This window comes from Platalea leucorodia (assembly GCF_965183815.1).
Source record: "Platalea leucorodia genome assembly, chromosome: 2".
Lineage (NCBI taxonomy): Eukaryota > Metazoa > Chordata > Aves > Pelecaniformes > Threskiornithidae > Platalea > Platalea leucorodia.
The window spans coordinates 64,494,550-64,512,965 of NC_138824.1; the positions used below are offsets into that span (position 1 = coordinate 64,494,550).

Consider the following 18,416-nt stretch of genomic DNA (forward strand, 5'->3'; position numbering starts at 1 on the left):
GTTAACAAACATGAGTTTGGCTCTGGTTACTTGTGACCCCAGAAAAAAAGCTAATTTAAATACTACTACCTTGTAGCATCTCTGGATGCTTTTTTTGGAGCAGTGTTTCTAAAGTGCTTAAACAGAGTGAGAACAGTACTCAGCATACGTTTAAAAAAATCTCAGCCATCTTTAAAATCTTCATGGTCAATTTACAATGTATTGATTAAGAGATAAAAATCAAATACCAGATTAGATTTCAGACCTGTTCTGTTTGCACCGTACATGAATCTCGTTGAAAAAGTATCTGAACTCTGACTGTTAGAGTGTCAAGCTGTCATATTTATTTTATCTAAGAAATAATAATAGTTCTTAACCATTAGGATGTTAGGATGTCACTTTATTTTGCTAATTTTATTGTGCCTTCATAGGGTCTGCCTGGCGTCAATGGTTTTCCAGGACTCAGTGGAGAAAGAGTGAGTATTTCATACCAGACTATTGTTTCTAACACATATGTAGACAATCTGTCTGAAAAGTAAACTGTAGAGGACAAATTCTGCCTGTAATTACACCAGCTGTAGTCTAACAAATATCATCTGGATTCATCCATCATTGTAATTTTGGGTCAGTTATTTTTCTCATCAGTGAGAAAAAAAAAAATAGCCCTATAATTAGTCTGTTTTGCTTAAAACACGAGCATGTTTTAAGAGCACTACGACGAGGTGTAATTTTCATTGTTCCCATTACTGCGACTCTGATTTCTGTAATTTTCTTCCTACATGCAGAAACTTACTTTTTTGAATAGCTTTCTGCAGATGTGGTTGAGATGTATGGTTATCCTGAATATCACAAAAGAAGAAGAAGAGACAGAAACTGATAAATACACCATTTAAATCTCTGTCCCCATGGAAACACACCCAAATATTTGAAATAGCATTCTGTTAGACAGAGAAGCGCTCATACTTTCTGTTTGGTCTCAGAAAAAGGCTTCTTCAGTATTCAGATAGCTGTGGGATGCATGACTTTTCCATGCTTCTCCATCCTTGGTTGTTTAAGGATGTTGATTTGTCCTGCCACCAAGGCATAACAATAACGTGAAACACATGGGACATGAGAGTACATGAAATATGAAAAATAACATTTGCACAGCTATTCAATCTGATCACAAAACCTGGTGGTGTGGAAGGGAATATGCTATCAGTAATACGTATGTGAAGAGGCTGATGCAAAACCCATTAAAGCCCACTGGTTGACCTTAACATAGGTTCATGCTCCAGTCAGAAATGGTCAGTGGCTTCCCCTTATTGAGGGTGAATCTTGGGAACAATTTTAGCGGAAGGTACATTGGTTTGGATGGAGTATCATTGTGTATCATGGAGTATGAGAACATGGGTATGAGAGGGGACAGCCGACTCAATGTGCTGTTCACAGCAGCCTCCTTTTTGTTCATTTTTGAGTGATTTGATTCTTAAGCAAGAAAGAAGGATGGTTAAATCCTGCCTGCACACAGATGAAGTCGCAGTTAATTATGAAGCTGCTGCTTCACTTTTAGACCACCAGCTCCACCTAGTGTAAAGAGATTTTACACCTGATACTCAAGAGGCTCCTTTTCTGATGGTGTGATGTACAGTTGCCATTATGGAAAGGTCTCTGAAGTGTGCGGTCCAGTTTGTGGCATCTTGCTGAGAGCTGTGGTATTTGTAGTGCTTCAGAATTGCGTAAGTGACTTACAGAGCTGGCTGTCAACATTCAAGTTCTGTGTAGGAGTTGTTCTTACTGTGAAGCTCGGGAGATGATGCATTTTTAAAAAGCTGGCTAATAATCTAACTAGTGTGAATTGTACAAGTCTACTGTTTTCAGTGAAACTGTGTTAATTGATATCGGTTGATGATCTGGCCACTGTTTTCTACTAAAAGCTCACCTTTTTAACACTAGTCTTTTTCCAGGGTACATATGAACATTTTCTATAGAGAGCAAAAGTTGTCAAAGAGCTGAGTAGAGCACACAGAAGAGATCATCTCTTCTGTATCAGCATCACTGAAATCTGCACTTTGCTCTGTGCACCCCCAGCAGTTGAAATATGCTCTCATGTGATAGGATGTACCGTGTTTTACCACACATGTTTTAATCCACATGCTTCGGATTTCAGCCCTTTTAAAAAAATGAAAAGGGCAAGGTCTTAAATATTATAACATTTGCTGGGGTAAGGATGGAAAATTTTCTCTGGGTTACGGCATGCCTGGGGTGGATGAGGGCACCTTCAAGGCTGGTGCTGAGTTCTCTCATTCAGCCAGGGGACCCCTCTTTGGCCAAACAGGCTGCAGCCGCCTGGAAAACAGCAAAAAGGACCCATGCACTTCAGTGCTGTTTCGCTGCCCGCTGTTTGCGGTGAAAATATGTCCACTCATAATGATTCAGACTCATTTAGTCGTCTTGCAGCAGGTTGGTGTGTTCTGGCTGCCTGGCCCACGTGTCTCAGGGTCAACTGGCATGGAGGGGATCCCCTTTCTCCTGCAGCCTCCATGGGACGGTGTGAGTGTAGGTGCTCCTTCCATCTGCACCACTGCCAGGGGCAACAGCGCCTGTGCCACAGCAGGTCCCTCTGGCCTTTGATGGGAGTTGGGCTTGGTCCAAGAGATGGAACATCAAAACACGAGGAGACTTAATGGTATTACCCAAATTACTTCACCCCAGGGAGACAAACTGCTCAGCTCTGTTGCATAGTTTTCACGCTAACATCAGAGGAAGCCAGCTGCTACAGACCAAATAATTTTATTCTCTCTCTGATAAAGGAAAAGTCAATCATTTTTATGTGTATTACAGGGTTTTCCAGGATTTGATGGTCCACCAGGTGGCTATGGTCCTAGGGGAAGCAAGGTACTGCTTTACTTTCATTTGCTAGAAGCGGTAAACCAAATGTCATTTTGCTTTCTTTTCTTTTCTCTCATGTAGTAACAATTGTGTTTGTCACCATTGTAGAACTGGTTATGTGGTTTGTTAACTTGAAATCTCTGGGATGTCTTAAAAGTCATGTCAGTGCTTTGGAAAGTTTGTTTCTTCGTGTTTCGTGGGCATACCTTTCCATTTTAAAAGAAATTCTCTAGAATAATGTGCTTAGATGTGATACTTCAATTTCTGTTAACAGGGGGAGCCAGGCGAGATCGGTCCTCCAGGACCAGTTTCCTATTTTCCTTCCCGCATCCCAAGGAAAGGTACTTCTTCTTTGCTTAGATTGCTTTCTTAGCTGCATTTTACTACCTTCTACATAGATCAAAAGCATGACATTCTGAGAATTCAACTCCTTAAAAAATTGTGGTTTGCTAAATGTTCCAGAAGGTATAATTGCCTTCCAAGAGAGTGCCCTAATCATCTTTTTGCAGGCAGGTGGCTTCTTTGTCTCTCCTGCTGAAGCTGGATTGCTGTACAAAAGGCATCCATGCATTCCTGTGTCCACAGGGAAGAAACAAGAAAAAAAGCATGTGACACTGTTGTCCAGTGAAAGGAAAAATGGGAGAGTCTGTCTTCCGCGTCCTGTTTCAGAGACTCTGGATAAAGTGCAGCAATGGCAGCACAGCAGAGACCATTCTTATAATCTAATATTTAGAAATTAAAAAAAAAAAAAAAAAAGCCTTGAGGAATAGAAGAGGATTTTTTTTTCTTCCTTTTTTAAATTGAGAAATTTCCTTTGTGATCTTTTCACTAGGGTTGTAGCACCCACTGTCGGCTCTCCTGCAGAGCCGTGGCGGCTCTGGCTGGCCAGGCTAGAAACACACAGAAGGTGGTATCAGTTTGCCAAGGCCAAAACTATTCCAGGGAAGGTGCTAGCAAACAGCAAGGATGTTCACATGCCATTGCCCCAGCCTGTGTCCTCATACCGTTGAGTTTACTAGTCTTGTTAAAAGCCAGAGAGTCTAACGATGGTTCCCTTCCTCCCAGAGAAAGGGGACAAGAGGCTCAAAACATTGTTCAAATCACCCCGAATACCCTGCCAGGCTTTTAGGAGCAGGAGAGACTGTGTAGAGAGAGGAGGAAGCAGGCAGCGGGCTGGACATACCATACGTCCTCTCGTATCATTGACCTTTGACGAGAGCATGATACTTTCTGCAGGCAATAGCTGGGCCCCGGCAGATGCTTTTGGTACTGGGGAGCAGAGGAAAGCTCACATGTCATACGTCTGTTATAATGCCAACTTCTTGTAGGAAAAGGAGGGGCTCCTATTCAGACAGAGCTGGTCTTCTGTGCTTCCCAGGAGCAATGTAGCTCTAGCGGCATATTAGTAAGAGCTGAGAGATATTCTCCTTCTTCCTGGGCCTGGTGGCTCCACACCATTCCTGTCACAGGCCATGCTCAGCTCCCAGGTATTTGGGCTTTACAGAAATCTCTCAGATATATGTCTTTATTCAGACTGAGGCAGCATGAGGTAGCAGGTTTTTGCATTTCTAAAGCTACCTGTAAGAAATGATTGTAAATTCTAATATTCTGAAGCCCTTGAAGTTCCTGATTTTTACTTTTTAAGAATTAAGCAATCTGCAGCGTATCACAAGTCGGCATTTATGGGTCATAAACAGCATCACACTAACATGTGTTTTGTGGAACCGGGGATGTCTTTCAGGTGCGAGAGGTGATCCTGGCTTTCCAGGTGGTTCTGGACTACAGGGAGACCCAGGAGAGGAGGGAGATACTGGGCCACCTGGTCCTCCTGGGTTCTCTGATGGTAATATCCCAGCAACGCATGTTCCAACAGCTTAACTTTATAGCGAGTTTTAACTGATAGAGGGTCAGGGTGGGGGAAATGCATGTGCGGACCATGGTATATGCAGTGCAGAGTGGTAGATAACTAACTGCGGGGGAAAAAACTGAGAGGACCATTTTCCTTCAGCCTCGATGGGGCTCTGGCAAAACAACTGAAGTAGAGATGATGACAGAGCCTTGCTTCAGTAACTGCTATTGATTTGCTCAAGTGAAAAGTGCAGTTACCATTTTTGCTCTGTGCTAAATATCTCCGTTGTTCCTTGCATGCTAGATGCAGTTCCCTTTTGCTACATTACAGCTCTTTGAGCAGCATTGTTAAGAAATTGTTGTGAACTTCTTCCCTGGTTCTCTTTCAGTGGATGGGGATAAGCCAGGCTTACCTGGAGAAATGGGACCAAAAGGCGAAAAAGGTGAATTAGGATCTCCTGCTTATCAAGCGGGCCCGCCTGGGTTTCCAGGTAAACACGGCACACCAGGACTCCGTGGTCCACCTGGTCCTGTTGGATCCCCTGGTAAGTGCATGAAGAGAGATGATGAGAATTCACAGGAACATCTTTGCTTATTTTAAAGATAGCTGTTGGCAAGGCAAAGTGAGAAAGTAGATTGAGGGAATGAAATTAAATGGGTGGTGGGGAGGACACACAGGGGAGAAGTGTTGTATACTCATCAATGAAGGAAAGATTTGCATGGGTTTTAGACATTCCTGGCAACATTTGAAAGAAAAGAAGGTCTGTTTTGGGCTGGGGGAAGGATAAGAGTGTCAAGGAGTGTCTGAGAGCTGGATTTCTTCCTTAGCCTGGAGAAGAGAAAGCTAAGGGGAATCTTACTGCCATCTTCCCCTACCTCTTGGAAGATCATAGGGAAAATGGAACCAGATCCCTCACTAAGGAGCACAGCAATAGGGCAAGAAGCAATGGTCATGAGCTGCAACAAGGGAAGTTCTGCTTAGATATTAGGAAGACCTTTTTCACCATGAGAGTTCTCAGACACTGGAACAGGTTGCCCAGAGATGTTGTAGACTCTTCATCTTTGGAGATATTAGGACAGCTGGACAAGGCCCTGAGCAACTTGCTGTAACTTTGAGGTTGGCCCTACTTTGAGCAGACAGTTGGACCAGGTGGCCTCCAGAGGCCACTTCTGACTGAGATTGTGCTGTGCCTCTGTGGCAAGCACCACACTGCAGTACAAGAGCAGGAGTGGAAAAAAGGATGTGCAAGAGGTGATGCAGAGCAGGCAGTCCGTGGTACTGTGAAGTAGGTTGTGCTGAGAGAGAGGAGCAAAGGAATTCAGGTGAGAGAGAGCAAAGAACAGCAAGGATCATCTGCCACAGCAGATGGAAGTTACTGAGAGCAGGTGTGGGAAGCTGTGAGAAGAGGGAAAGAGGAAGAAAGTGGAGGGTAGATAACAACAGGCTGGGTTAGACAGTAAATGACATTACGGGAAACAGAAAAGGCCAGATGCAGTGCAGCTCAAAGGAATAGGGACGAAAGGGAAGAAAAGTAAAATCTACAGTAGATTAATTTATATTTTTATTTAATTAAACTTTTAGGTTCTCTCTTTGGATTAAAAGGACAGGAAGGGACGCCAGGTAGATATGGCCTGCAAGGTTTCCCTGGGCCAAGAGGACAAAAAGGACCTAAAGGTACGTTATAACAGATAACTCGATAGATGATCTGCTGTTATACATTGTGTAAAGCTCCCGTTGTATTCAGTCTGAGTTTATTCAACTATGACATGCTTGGGAATCAATGAATTTGATCTGGGGCTAACACAACAAGGAAGCATTATGTTAGTTTCTTGTAAGGAAAAAAAAAGAAGTACTTTTCCCAAGTATTTGAGAAACTATTCAAGTATTCTCAAGTCTATAAATAAAATGGATACAGCTGAACGTCTATTTGTTGTGACAGAGCATTCTTTCTTTTCTTTCCAATCCTTTCCGTAGGCGAAGAAGGGGATTGCAGTAAATGCCTTGTGAGTGATGAAATCAGAAGGGGCTCTACTGGCCCCCCTGGCCCTCCTGGCTTTCCAGGAACCCCTGGCCAGCCTGGGAGGAAAGGAGAACCTGGTGATCAAGGACCACATGGTATTCCTGGCTACCCTGGACCAAAAGTGAGATACTTGTTTCTTTATTGCATAGTTTTATATGCCTACTAGGGGAAGAAAAAAAAAAAAACAAAAACAAAAACAAAAAAAACCACAAGCTATTCTCCATGGAAAAACGATGAAAAGTACGATTTTTTTCTTTCTGTGCCACTGCAATAGCTTTCAGATTGCTATCTACAAAATACTGAAAGCCAAAAATTGCTGGGATGGAGGTGAAAATAGGATGTTTTGGGAAGAGTGAAAGATTTCCATGTCATCCAAAGTCCACTTTCCATTTAAACAAAGCTGTTTCAGCAGAACCCTTTCAAGCAGCTGTAGTACTGAGTATGATCTGACCATCTAGGAGGGTAACAATTCCAGTAGTAACCTCAGGTTGTTGCTAATAAGATGCATATGTCAAACTGATGAAATGTAAGGTTCTTGTTTACAATACATTAAGTCTTCCTACAAACCACCATTCAACAACCCTTAGAAAAGGGCTTTGCTTATAATTGCTTGCTTGTTATTTACACTTAAAGATGCTGTACTATGTGGTATGCCAACTGCATCATGGTTCCTCACAGTCAGAACTGACTTCAGCGAGTCATATCTCTCAAGACTTTAGAATAAAATTTTTGCAAAGCTGACCCAAAACCGATTTCGTTTATGCAAAGATGTCAGAGCAAACATAATGTTTTCAGTTAGTGCTTTAGGCTCTTCTGAACATCAAAAAAACAAACTCACTCACAACTAGCATAAGTTTGGGATTTTTTAGAATTAAAATAAAATAAACTTTGACTTGATTGTGGCTGTCAAAAAAAAAGCAGAAAAAATAGAGCTTTTTGCTGAAAATTCAAAATACTTTTATGAAAAGTTCTAGTTTCTAGAAGTCATAAAAAAAATGACAAATATTTTCAAAAAGTTTAGTGTTGAAACTTCAGTTAAAATTTTGCAAGTTCTGCAAGGTTTTTTGCCTTTGAAATAAAGAATTTCAGTATTTTCATCCCAGAATTTAAGTTACTGTAGAAAAGACAGTAGTATAGACATATAGAGACATAGCATAGCATAGCAAAATATCACTCAGCAGCAAAGCCCTGACTATCTCAGCTTTTGGTCTGCAACAAATTCAAAGTAAAACAATTTATCCTAAATATTCTTGGTCCATATTCTTAGGCAGAAATGACTCCATAATTCTTTGAGCATGTTCAACAGGTTACATATATGAACAATAAATATACTTAATCTAGATCAGATCTATAGCAATTTAATGAAAATAAAATTTTATCCTAAGCAAAGGGTATTTTTTTCTGTGGAGAAAGAGAAATTAGAAACAGCTGTAAAACATTTTGAAAACACCTGTGTGCTAAATTGCATTATACACAACATCTGAACCTTGAAAACAAAAAAATAGCAATGTGAACATCATACTATTAATGCAGTCTTACTGCTGAAGATTTCTGCAGTTATATAGTCAGTGAAATAATACAGCATTATATTAAGTTCCTGAGATTTCTTTTGGCCTGCAAAAAGCAATGTCCAAAAGAAACATCTTTACCATGGTGTATAGATGTGGCTTCACTGACCATTAAAATGCAGTTTGCAAATACGGCCTGGGTAAAGCAGGATCCTTATACTCAAATCTGATCTCCCCCTTTACACTTGCAGAAGTGTGAACCTTTATTGTCAAGATGACCTGCAGCTGAGATACAGTTTCCATGCGTGGTTTTCCCCCAAGAAAATCTTGGAGAATGTCAGTAAAAGGCAGTGATGCGAAAGATGCCCTTTTAAATAATGTATGGCACAGAAGTATTTTAAACAAAAAATAAATGCATCCGGTACATCCCTTTCATTCAGTGCCTGCCCTGGAATTCAGTAAGAGGAGGCTAGGGAAAACCTAACATGTGTGGCTTATATTTTAGTGAGCATGAATGTAATTATTCAGAACTAAAGCTAACTGGCATAAAATAGTCAATGGTGAATGAGTCTGTAACCTCTGGGTCTCAGCACCTGCCATGGGTTTGGTCCTGTGATTGAAAGGCTCTTGGCCAGAAGCTAGCAACACCACTTTCAGATGAGCTGTTCAGGAGGAGGATTCTACATTATGCCAAGGGATTAGGAATGCCAGAGTCTTGTCTTTAGCTTCACCACTGTTTGCCATTGCAAGAGGGGAAATCTCCCGCCTTGGAGATCTTCAAAGCTTGACTAGGCAAGGCCCTGAGCAGCCTGCTCTAGCTCCAAGTGCTGAGTTGGACCAGGGACCTCCAGCTCTCCCTTCTAACCAAAACCTTTCCCTTGGGTCTGTGGTTGGGAGCAGGTCACTTAATCACTCTGTGCCCAAGTTCTTGTCTCTGGTAAATGAAGACAGTGCCACTTTTCAGCCCCGCAATGGTGTTGTGAATCACAATCCACTGCCAGCTATGAGGCCATCCTCTTTTGTAGTGGTGGGCAGGAGGAACTGCAGGTCAATATAACCCTGAGTTTTGTTTCCATGGTGCCAAAGAGTTGCTTACAGCATTTTATTTAGTGGCTAACACTGAGTAATTTACCATGTTTTCTCCAATGCAGTTCTGCAGCTGCAGTCATCTGCAGGACTCTAGCTCATGGAAAGCCACAGCTCTCCCAATGCCATCCTCATGCAGAAGCTCCCCTACCATGCCACATAGACCTTGGTCCTAGTTAGAGCATATTAATAAACATTCGGGCACAAAAATGAGATTACTGAAGAAGAAATCATTCACAGAAAGCAACAGGAAAGCAGTAAAATTTAAGGAGACTTCTTTTTTTTTAAGCAGGACAGTGGAAATGCAAATCTCGATACTTATTTCTTAAGTGAATCTGTTTCTTTTTTTTTTTTTCCAATGTATGTAACACCAGGGATTTTCAGGTCTAGATGGATTTCCTGGGCCAAAAGGAGAAAAGGGAGATTCTTTACACATAACTACTAAAGGTAGAGTAAAAATTCATATCATGTGTATGTTGCTATTATTTATACCTTTCATGAGAGATTGGTCTCACAATGAAAGGTCTTCTTTAGGCACCAAAGGAATCCGAGGAGATCCCGGGCTGCCTGGTATCAGAGGTGAAGATGGTTTCCCAGGCAGAGATGGATTAGATGGTTTACCAGGACAGCCTGGCCTTCCGGTAAGTAGCAAATACAGCTAAATCATTACAACCACACTCAGTTACTAATGCATTTAATTTTGAGGGGTTATGATCACCAGGTTATCCTTCTCTCACAGATAACGATGCACATCTAGACTGGCTTTGCTGGTTACTGATATATTAAACATCAGGTTTACTCTCAGGGTTTTAGAACAATCTTTCACTTTTATTTCCATTTTATTTAACCAACTAAGTAGTAGTGTATAACCCATTTAGGCCACCTTGTTATTACTGGTTAGTTTGTGATAATTAGTGGTTTATCAGTGACTCCTTCTAGCATTGTCTAAGAGAGATTCTGTGTGACTGACCTTTAACAGCTTTGTTACAACTGAGTTAAAGAAAAGCAAAATTTACTACAATTTTACATCCTCAAAATGTAGGTTGTGTCATCATATATATGCTTGATAGCACCTCACCTAACTAACTGTAGCCATCTAGAAGTTAGACATGTAGCCTTAGTTTGTTTTCTAAGCTCCTTCTGTAGGCAAAAGAAAAAGTTAAACACCTTGCAAGAGGAATTCATCTCGCCCATCATAAATGCTGTTTTGAACCACTGGGGTGCTCTTATATCATATTTGAAGATGGGCCAGAGCCATATCATCCAGTCTGGACCACCGTGCTTTTTACTACCAGTAAAGATGGTACTTTTTAGTACTTCTGAGGATGGAAACATTTTCTAGTGATGTTCATAAGACATTGATTCAATAGTGTAGAAATATTACTAGAGGAACAGACAAAGAAAAAATCTGCCCATTTGGGCAAAATTTTATGTCAGCTTTTCTCAAGGTCTCTGAAGTAAAAGCCACATCAGAACATCTCTAATGATGCTTGTGGTTTCCCCAAAACCCACTTGCAGCTTTTCAGAAAGGGCAGTAAGCCTCTCCACAGCAGTGATTCATATTGCCCAAGTGCCGTTCATGGGCCAACATTTTTAGGGGAATGCTCCCTCTAAGAGCGCTTCTCGTGCCTTTTCTGCCATGGGGTCTAAATTAAAGCCAGATTATTTCAAATATATTTTATTTGCAATGTTGATTTAAAGAGCTGGGATGCAACACCTGAGGAATTACTGCGTATAAGATTTATTCATGAGAGTAGTTCAACTGTTTGAGTTTTGTTTATTTCTCAGCAAAGTTAGGAGTGACCACCTCTGTTCACTTCCCGCAGGGTGATGGTATCAGAGGTTTCCCTGGTGATCCTGGTTATCCAGGTGAATTAGGCCCAAAGGGCTTTCCAGGAGAAGCAGGCCTGCCGGGCGAAGGATTTCCTGGTCCAAAAGGGTACCGGGGTCCTCCAGGTGACCATGGACAAGATGGAAACCCGGGATCCCCAGGTCTGCCCGGTCTGCCAGGAGAGCCTGGCCAACTAGGTAAGAGACATCACTCTGTCTTACATCAAAGCCATGGGAGATCATTACTGAATTGTGTGCAGCATCTGTAGAGCACGCTGTTGAAAAGGTAGCATTTGGTGGGGGGTTATGTGGGTAAAAAGGGATTGCTTGTATTAGTTGTCCAGAAATCTTAAAGAACGAAATACTTCAGAAGTCCCAGTAGTTTCATGTCAGGTATTGAAATAGCATGAATGAATATGTTAGTGCCAGCAAGTGACATCTTTCAGGTTTCAAGCAGTGGGAGGCAATGGAGCGAGGTCCTGCCATTGGAGTACACACAGGTGGTTTTCTCTGGTCTTCGTCATCAAACACAATCTTTTAATTGACCAGAAAAAATCATGTATCCATCCTTCAGAGCTCTTCATAGTATCTCTGCAGCTTTCCAAGTCCCTTCCAGCATTAGAATGCCAGGGTTACATTCACAAGAGCTCAGGCTCAGTTTTATTGCTCAACTTTGAGATGCCTGGCAAAATATTCAAGCCAGAGCAGGCACCTGCCAACCCTATGCAGTGCATGGGACACATAGCCTCCTAACTCTGACAGGGTTAGGTTTCAGGCCTGGATCTAATTAATATATGGATACAGAGTTCCAGTATACTATAGCAAATAGTTTGTGTTGTATGTATGCATAATACATAAGAGAATACATTATCTGATGTTGTAATAGACATTTTGGTTAGAATTGAGAGCATTGTATGATTTTTCTCTTTTAAATAATAACTGTCTTTTCCCATTCTTTGCTCATAGACTGTGGGCAGGTCATTGAAGACTTTTCTAGAGGAGATGGAACTGAGCCAATATGGTCAGGTACTGTACATACAAGTGGCTTGAATATATTGTAATATTTAGTCTTATGCTGCTCTTATGGCTTGATACTTTCTTTCTGATGACTGCTTTGGATGCTCTTGATTGTGAACTATTTGAACTTCAGGTCACAAATAACCTTGCATATACTGTACATAGCTCTAAAGTCTGATCTGAATTCTCTCAGTGCCAGGAGGCACACAAGGCGCGAACATCGTTCTTCCACTTCGATCGGTCTGCGGCTGCGTGCTCTGGAGACAAGGGCCACAGCGCAGTCTTCCGTCAGTTTCCCCCTCAGGACACGACCGATGCAGCTCCATCTCCTCCTCCTCACTTCGTTACTGATTTTCTCCATCTCCGCCATTTCTGATGCTCGTCGTTTCTGCAACTTTTTTTTTTTTTTTTTTTTTTCCTGGGAGGAGGCAGTTGGCCTCCTGCCCAACCCCCATGACTTGGAGGGCCAGTGGTTCTTCTGTCAGGGTGGCCTTCCCTTAGGCTGCGTTGGTTCGCGGCACCTTCTTCAATTTTATCCGGTGCACCCTCCAGAGAGGGACCCCCTATCCACCACCCAGGGGACGCGCCTTCTAGCCGTGCAGCCCCAGCCGAAGGATAGCTCTAAAGTAATTTAATCAAATTGAACATATTCTAAAATGATTGCAGTTTTAGCTCTGCAATTCAGAAGTTCTTTATTTCATTGCTCCTGAGTGTTTATTGTGACAAAATAATGATTACCACACAATCTATAACAACAGTCCCAGAAATTAGGTGCCCAAGAAAATGTAAGCAACTTTTTTTAAAGAAGAACTTTGAGTGAAGATTTTCAGTGCAATTTCACACATAAAGAAAAAAACCCTTCATTTCTACCAAAAATTTACTTGATTGCTTCAGGGGTATAAATTGCCCACAGGGAAACAAAGTGTCTCTCTTGTTCTGAAAAATACAGTCATCCATGAGGCTGGACTACCCTTCCCATGCCAGTCTAACTGGAGCAGCCTCCATAGCCCCTGTAAAATAGGCAGAAGAGCAGCTCTTGGGGTGGAGCTCAGCTTGAGTGCTCCCCTGAAAATGCCACCCATGACCAATTTTGGGTTTTTTTATGAAGACTTTTTTTTTCATGAAAACTTTTTTTAAATTAGGGTTTTGCCTGTTAATTTCATTCACCTGCTTTAATGATGTTGTCTCAACTGCAGGTGCAGAGCTGATGAGAGGCAGCATATGAGCACCTACTGTGTGACTAACCCTCTTTGTTTGCAGGTGCGGGCTGTGTGAGGCCACCAAAGGGATCTCAGGGCAAGCCAGGACTGCCAGGAGCCACAGGTAACATTTTGCCTTCACCGTTGTTTCCCACATACACTATGTTTTGAGGCAGATCTTGCCAGATCAATTAAAGTGGAGCCTTAGTAGGCAGTGAGTTTTAGAAATGACAATGGAGGACGGCGTTAACTTGAAGCCGGCAGAGAGATCTAAGCAGCATGCAGCCCAGGTGGCTGCACCATTCCTGAGCTAATTCTGCCTTTGCTAATGAGTGTCAGCCATGTCCAGAAAGGACAGCCCATTTGCTATTTGACACATGCAAGTAAGTGAGAGTATATAGAGAGAGTCTACAAATTTATTGGTAGAGTATACTGAGGTCTCTCAGAACTGACTGGACACTTCACAAGTAAAATCCTGTTCTCTAAGAGCAGGGTGATAAAAGGTTGCAATGGAGGACCGTGGCAGATCCTCTTACTGTTCCTCCTTGTGTGATATATAGAGCGCCTTCAGCAAGTGTGAGCCTAAAGTCTTTAACACGGCTCGGTGTAATGGGCCAGGTTCTCTGAGGCAATGCGGTTGTGCTGTCTGTAGCCACACACGCCTTCCTTGCAGAGCTGGTCCACCCTAGCCAAGAAGGACCATCTGGTGATCCTGGGCCTTCCCAGCACTGAAGGTGTCCCACCTCTTTCCAAAAGTAAGAGGAAGAGGAGGTGGGGACAGGGTCTGAAGGACTGTGTGAGGTGGAATTGAGAGAAACACGGACAAGGTGTGCTGAGTGGTCATAACAATTGACCTTGAAGAGGGAACTTCTGACCAGCACTGATAGATCCTATAAGCTTAGGTATTCCCAGCCTAAGCAATAAAGCTGTTTTTCAGTAAATCCTTCTCATCATCAGCTGGTAAAAGTACTGATAAAAACCATAACTGGGTCCTTCAGAGTTTGGGAAATGTAAAATTCTTGATGCACTTGTTCCTGCACCCCCTGTGCTTTAGCCAAGGTCAGAGATCTGGGCTATAAATTTTAAGGTCAAGCTTTTTTTTCAGCACAAGGTTTATTATGGCGTGCATGGATTGATAGATTGATTTATCACAGACTAATGGATCTTAAAAGGGAACATTTTATCTCTGTTGAAAGATGATATGTATGTCTGACCTATGTTTCCTTAGTCCTAATGCCTTAGTTTATTGTTAGGATCAATGCTTCTGAAGGCTTTCTTTGCTATCCTTGTAATTTTTTTCTGAGTATGATGATTTGTTTATTCTTTCATTCATACGTGCTTGAAGGTTTTTCTTTCAGCAAATACAGTCAGATTTAACTCCTAGCTGTAAGACTGCTGTAACACAAGTGACACTGGTTTTGTGTGGTTTATATTTTGTACTCCTGGTTAGCTCTTTAACAAATCTTTCTCTGTCTTTGTCAGCTTATATGTTTTAGTAATTTTAAGATTTGTTTTGCATCCCTTCCCTCCAAAAACTGGAAAAGGCCCCTTGTGCAGAACTCTTCATAGCCACCTTTCAACCTGAGGGAGTTACGGAGCTGGAAACCCAGAAGGAACAGGACACATTTTCCAACTTCTCACAGCTTCTTGTTGCTGTAGCTGTGTCAATCAAGTTTTCTTGAGCATCTTTCCTACCCACATTCTCTGGATTGACATAAAAGCACCAACACCTCCTTTACACTATTTTCATTGTCTGCTTAGAGTAATGTGGTTTTGTCCACAAGATTTCCCGCCGCCTTTTCAGCCAGGATGGAGCTCTGCTGTAGACAACCAAGTCTCTCAGTGTCCTACGTGCTGATGGCACCCATCACGTAGGTTGTTGTTATAGACAACTATAAAGTTGTCTTTATAGTTTCACACCCTCATGTCCTTGTGTTCCTTTGAAATTCCTGGCAACATACACAGCCCACCCTAAGTTACATCCTCGTTATTCAGGAGTCTCAAGACCTACATGATTGCTGTTGAATAAAATGTTTAAGTTGGTCTCTGTTTCAAACATATAGCTAAAGTGCTTGAAAACTAAACATTGGTCTAAAATAAAAACTTTTTCTCACTACTGTTTGGCACAACATGTTAACACCAGCTAACGTCGCATAATGAGTTACTGAAATACGTAGTAAGCAGTGGTTGCATTCTCCATCTGCCGCCTTTTTTTCTAACGTGGCTTTTTAATTAGTGCCATACTGAACAGAATGAATGAAAGTCAGTTATTACAGATGGGAAACAAGACCAAGATGGTATTTGGGTAAGAGGCACATTAGAATTTTTCGTTGAGACCTGAAAGCCTAGGATTTTTCCTTTTAATTGCTTTCTGAGAAGTTATTGTTCGTATAAAGGAGAGAACAATAGTCCTGTACAGCACTGGGAAAATGCTATTCACACTGCATTGGCTGTTTATGTGCACCTTATTTCTGGTCTTTTTAAAGGTTTTCTTCTTCTCTTCACAAACAACAGCTAAAACTGCAGAAAATAACAGTTATATAATGGAAATTCAGAAAACTAAAATGGAAAAAAGTATCAAAATTCCAGTGATATTCTCCTTGGTTTGTCATAGTTAGAGGTGGAGAGAAACTTGCTTTCACTGTAATAGGTAAATAAGTTGTAATTCATGGTGATGCTAAGCAACAACACTTAAAATGTTAAAGCATGTTGTTGACCTTCAAGGCTGAGCTGGGAACTTAAAGACTTCGAAGAGCTGGGGAGGGTAGGGAAACAAAGCATTCCACAGGAATTATTTTCAAAGAACTTTGCCAAAAAGTCTTAATCTTGGAATGCAGTGAATTAATGAGACTCATGTAATAAAACTATTGCATGGAAAAAAAAAATATAATTTTATAAACTTAGCAAAAGAATCCTACAAAATGCTTGCAAGTTTTGAGATGTTAAGAAACAGTAGTATTTGCCCTTACCCAAATGTCAAATACTACATCACAAAGAAGCAAGGTCTCATTTTATCTGTTAGGAGATAATTCAGTATGAACAGGAGTTCAGTGCCAGAGGAACACTTTTTTCAGGGCACAGCCCTTCTTTTACTACCGAAGCTACAGACCTGTACTGTTACAAATATAGTAAGTAGGCTAGTTAATTTGTATTCAGTTTCTAGGATGATTAGATCTAACCTTTAGCCTTACATTTCTGTTTTGTGGTTATCTAAACCAGTCTGCTCTTGTTCTATGATCAGTTTAGCAGGGAAGGAAAAAATTTGTTCCTCCTACAGCATCTCATCTGTGCCCGTTTCTGCTGAGCATTCTTCTTTGGCATTGCCTTTTGACCTTAAGCTAGAAGTCTTCATTTACAAAATATTAAAAGTTTCCAAAAGTCGATGAGACTAATTATTTTCACCCTAGTAGTCTCCATATCATTAGTCTTTAAGTCAGGCTAATCCATGTTTGTAAGAGTACTTAGCCTAGATTTTTGGTCCATGTCTTGGGGTCTTGAATACTGCTAAAGAGCTACAGTATAGTCCCACTAAATTTAAAAAAAAGTTTCATCTTTGCATCTGGAAACACATTATGATGATATTTACCACTACCTTTTCTTACATTATATGCACATTTCTATTTGTTCAGATCATACTTTCTTACCTTCTTTTATATAATTTAGGTGCAAAAGGTGCAAGAGGATTCCCAGGTGATCCAGGTCCAGTGGGATACCCAGGGCTCAATGGTACACGAGGTGATCCAGGTCGGGAAGGATTCCCAGGTCCTCCAGGTATCTTGAAATAATTAGTCGTTCTTTATATACTTCTGAGCTCTTTACTACAGTCACTGAAACACAAAAACTTGATTCCAGATACATTTTCACTTATCTTCCCTTCCATGTTCAAAAAATAAACTGTTATACAAAACTGCTACTTTTCAAATCCAAAAGGTTTTCCCGCAACTTCTATAATGATGAAGAGTAACATAGATGCCAGCCTCTTAAAATCTGCTTTATAGTGCAAAATTATAAATGTGACAGTAAAAATTCCTTAAGTTCACACAGAAATAAAGAAATTCAATAACAAGATATTTCAGATTCCAAATGGAATATACTCAGAATGATGACACAGAAAAGAAGAAAATACTAGTATTAGTATTTCTATTTAACTCCTTCCAGCATTAGTATAAATTATACTGGACATATCAAAGGTGGAGTACTAGTTACTCAGCTGCCTTGCCCCTAGGCGGCTGTGTTTCCAAACAGTGTTTGCAAGTGTTCAGTGCCTGTCATATTTTATGCTAGTCTGTAATAGGTACAGTTTAAATCCCAGGGCTTCTGTATCTCTCCGGAGGTTCCAGGATGTCCAAGACACATCAATTAATTACACGTGTAGTTGATCTGTTCATAGATAGTAAGTCAGATGAGTCTAAAGTAGTGCCACTGGACACACATATAAGCTGCAGTGGGTATGTTCGCAGATCATCAGTGAGTCCAGCAAGAGTTCCTGCCAGAAACTACCGCTTGCCTGTGGCTGACCAGGTTAATTTGGTCAGAGAAATGAGCACCGAGTTTTTTCTGTAGCACAGTTCAGAAGCCATTGATGCAACTTAATTTAGAAGCTCTTTAGAAATTCTCTCCATCTATCTGTTTTCCAAGTCCTAAATCCTCACAGATACCAAAGTGCTGCAAACTTTCCCAAATCCAGTGCCCAGGTGCTCCTTCACCCTAAGGCAGCACACGACCCAAAAGTATTCTCTAGGCTCATCTACGGCATCTGTAGTAGCCAAAGAGAAAGTGAAAGAAGAGTTGATGCATGTCCTGGTCAAGAGGCAAGGGTTGCATCATAAAACATGGCTCTGTGCAGCGCAGGGCAGGACCATGAAGCCAGGTCCAGTTTCCCAGTGCACGAGAAGCCTTTCCCCTGTCATTTGTGGTAATGGGGGCTTGTGCCCTCCCCATCATTCACCTACAGGGTGGAGGACAGGGACGGCGGCACTCCTTCATCAGGAGCATGAAGTGATTGGCATTGGCCCCTTGAGATGTGTGGGGAACAGCAACAGCAATGACCCATCTGG

General features: G+C 41.5%; 1 protein-coding gene across 1 annotated transcript in view; it reads left to right on the forward strand.

The window, feature by feature from the left end:
• COL4A2 (collagen type IV alpha 2 chain) overlaps nucleotides 1-18,416 on the forward strand; it is a 145,866-nt gene that overhangs the window by 103,882 nt on the left and 23,568 nt on the right. The window contains exons 16-28 of the mRNA XM_082332636.1: nucleotides 411-455; nucleotides 2,803-2,856; nucleotides 3,125-3,191; nucleotides 4,592-4,693; nucleotides 5,088-5,243; nucleotides 6,281-6,373; nucleotides 6,674-6,840; nucleotides 9,688-9,760; nucleotides 9,848-9,954; nucleotides 11,140-11,341; nucleotides 12,110-12,169; nucleotides 13,421-13,483; nucleotides 17,023-17,130. Coding sequence (XP_082188762.1) covers nucleotides 411-455; nucleotides 2,803-2,856; nucleotides 3,125-3,191; nucleotides 4,592-4,693; nucleotides 5,088-5,243; nucleotides 6,281-6,373; nucleotides 6,674-6,840; nucleotides 9,688-9,760; nucleotides 9,848-9,954; nucleotides 11,140-11,341; nucleotides 12,110-12,169; nucleotides 13,421-13,483; nucleotides 17,023-17,130 — 1,297 coding nt within the window. The remainder of the gene's footprint in view (nucleotides 1-410; nucleotides 456-2,802; nucleotides 2,857-3,124; nucleotides 3,192-4,591; nucleotides 4,694-5,087; nucleotides 5,244-6,280; nucleotides 6,374-6,673; nucleotides 6,841-9,687; nucleotides 9,761-9,847; nucleotides 9,955-11,139; nucleotides 11,342-12,109; nucleotides 12,170-13,420; nucleotides 13,484-17,022; nucleotides 17,131-18,416) is intronic.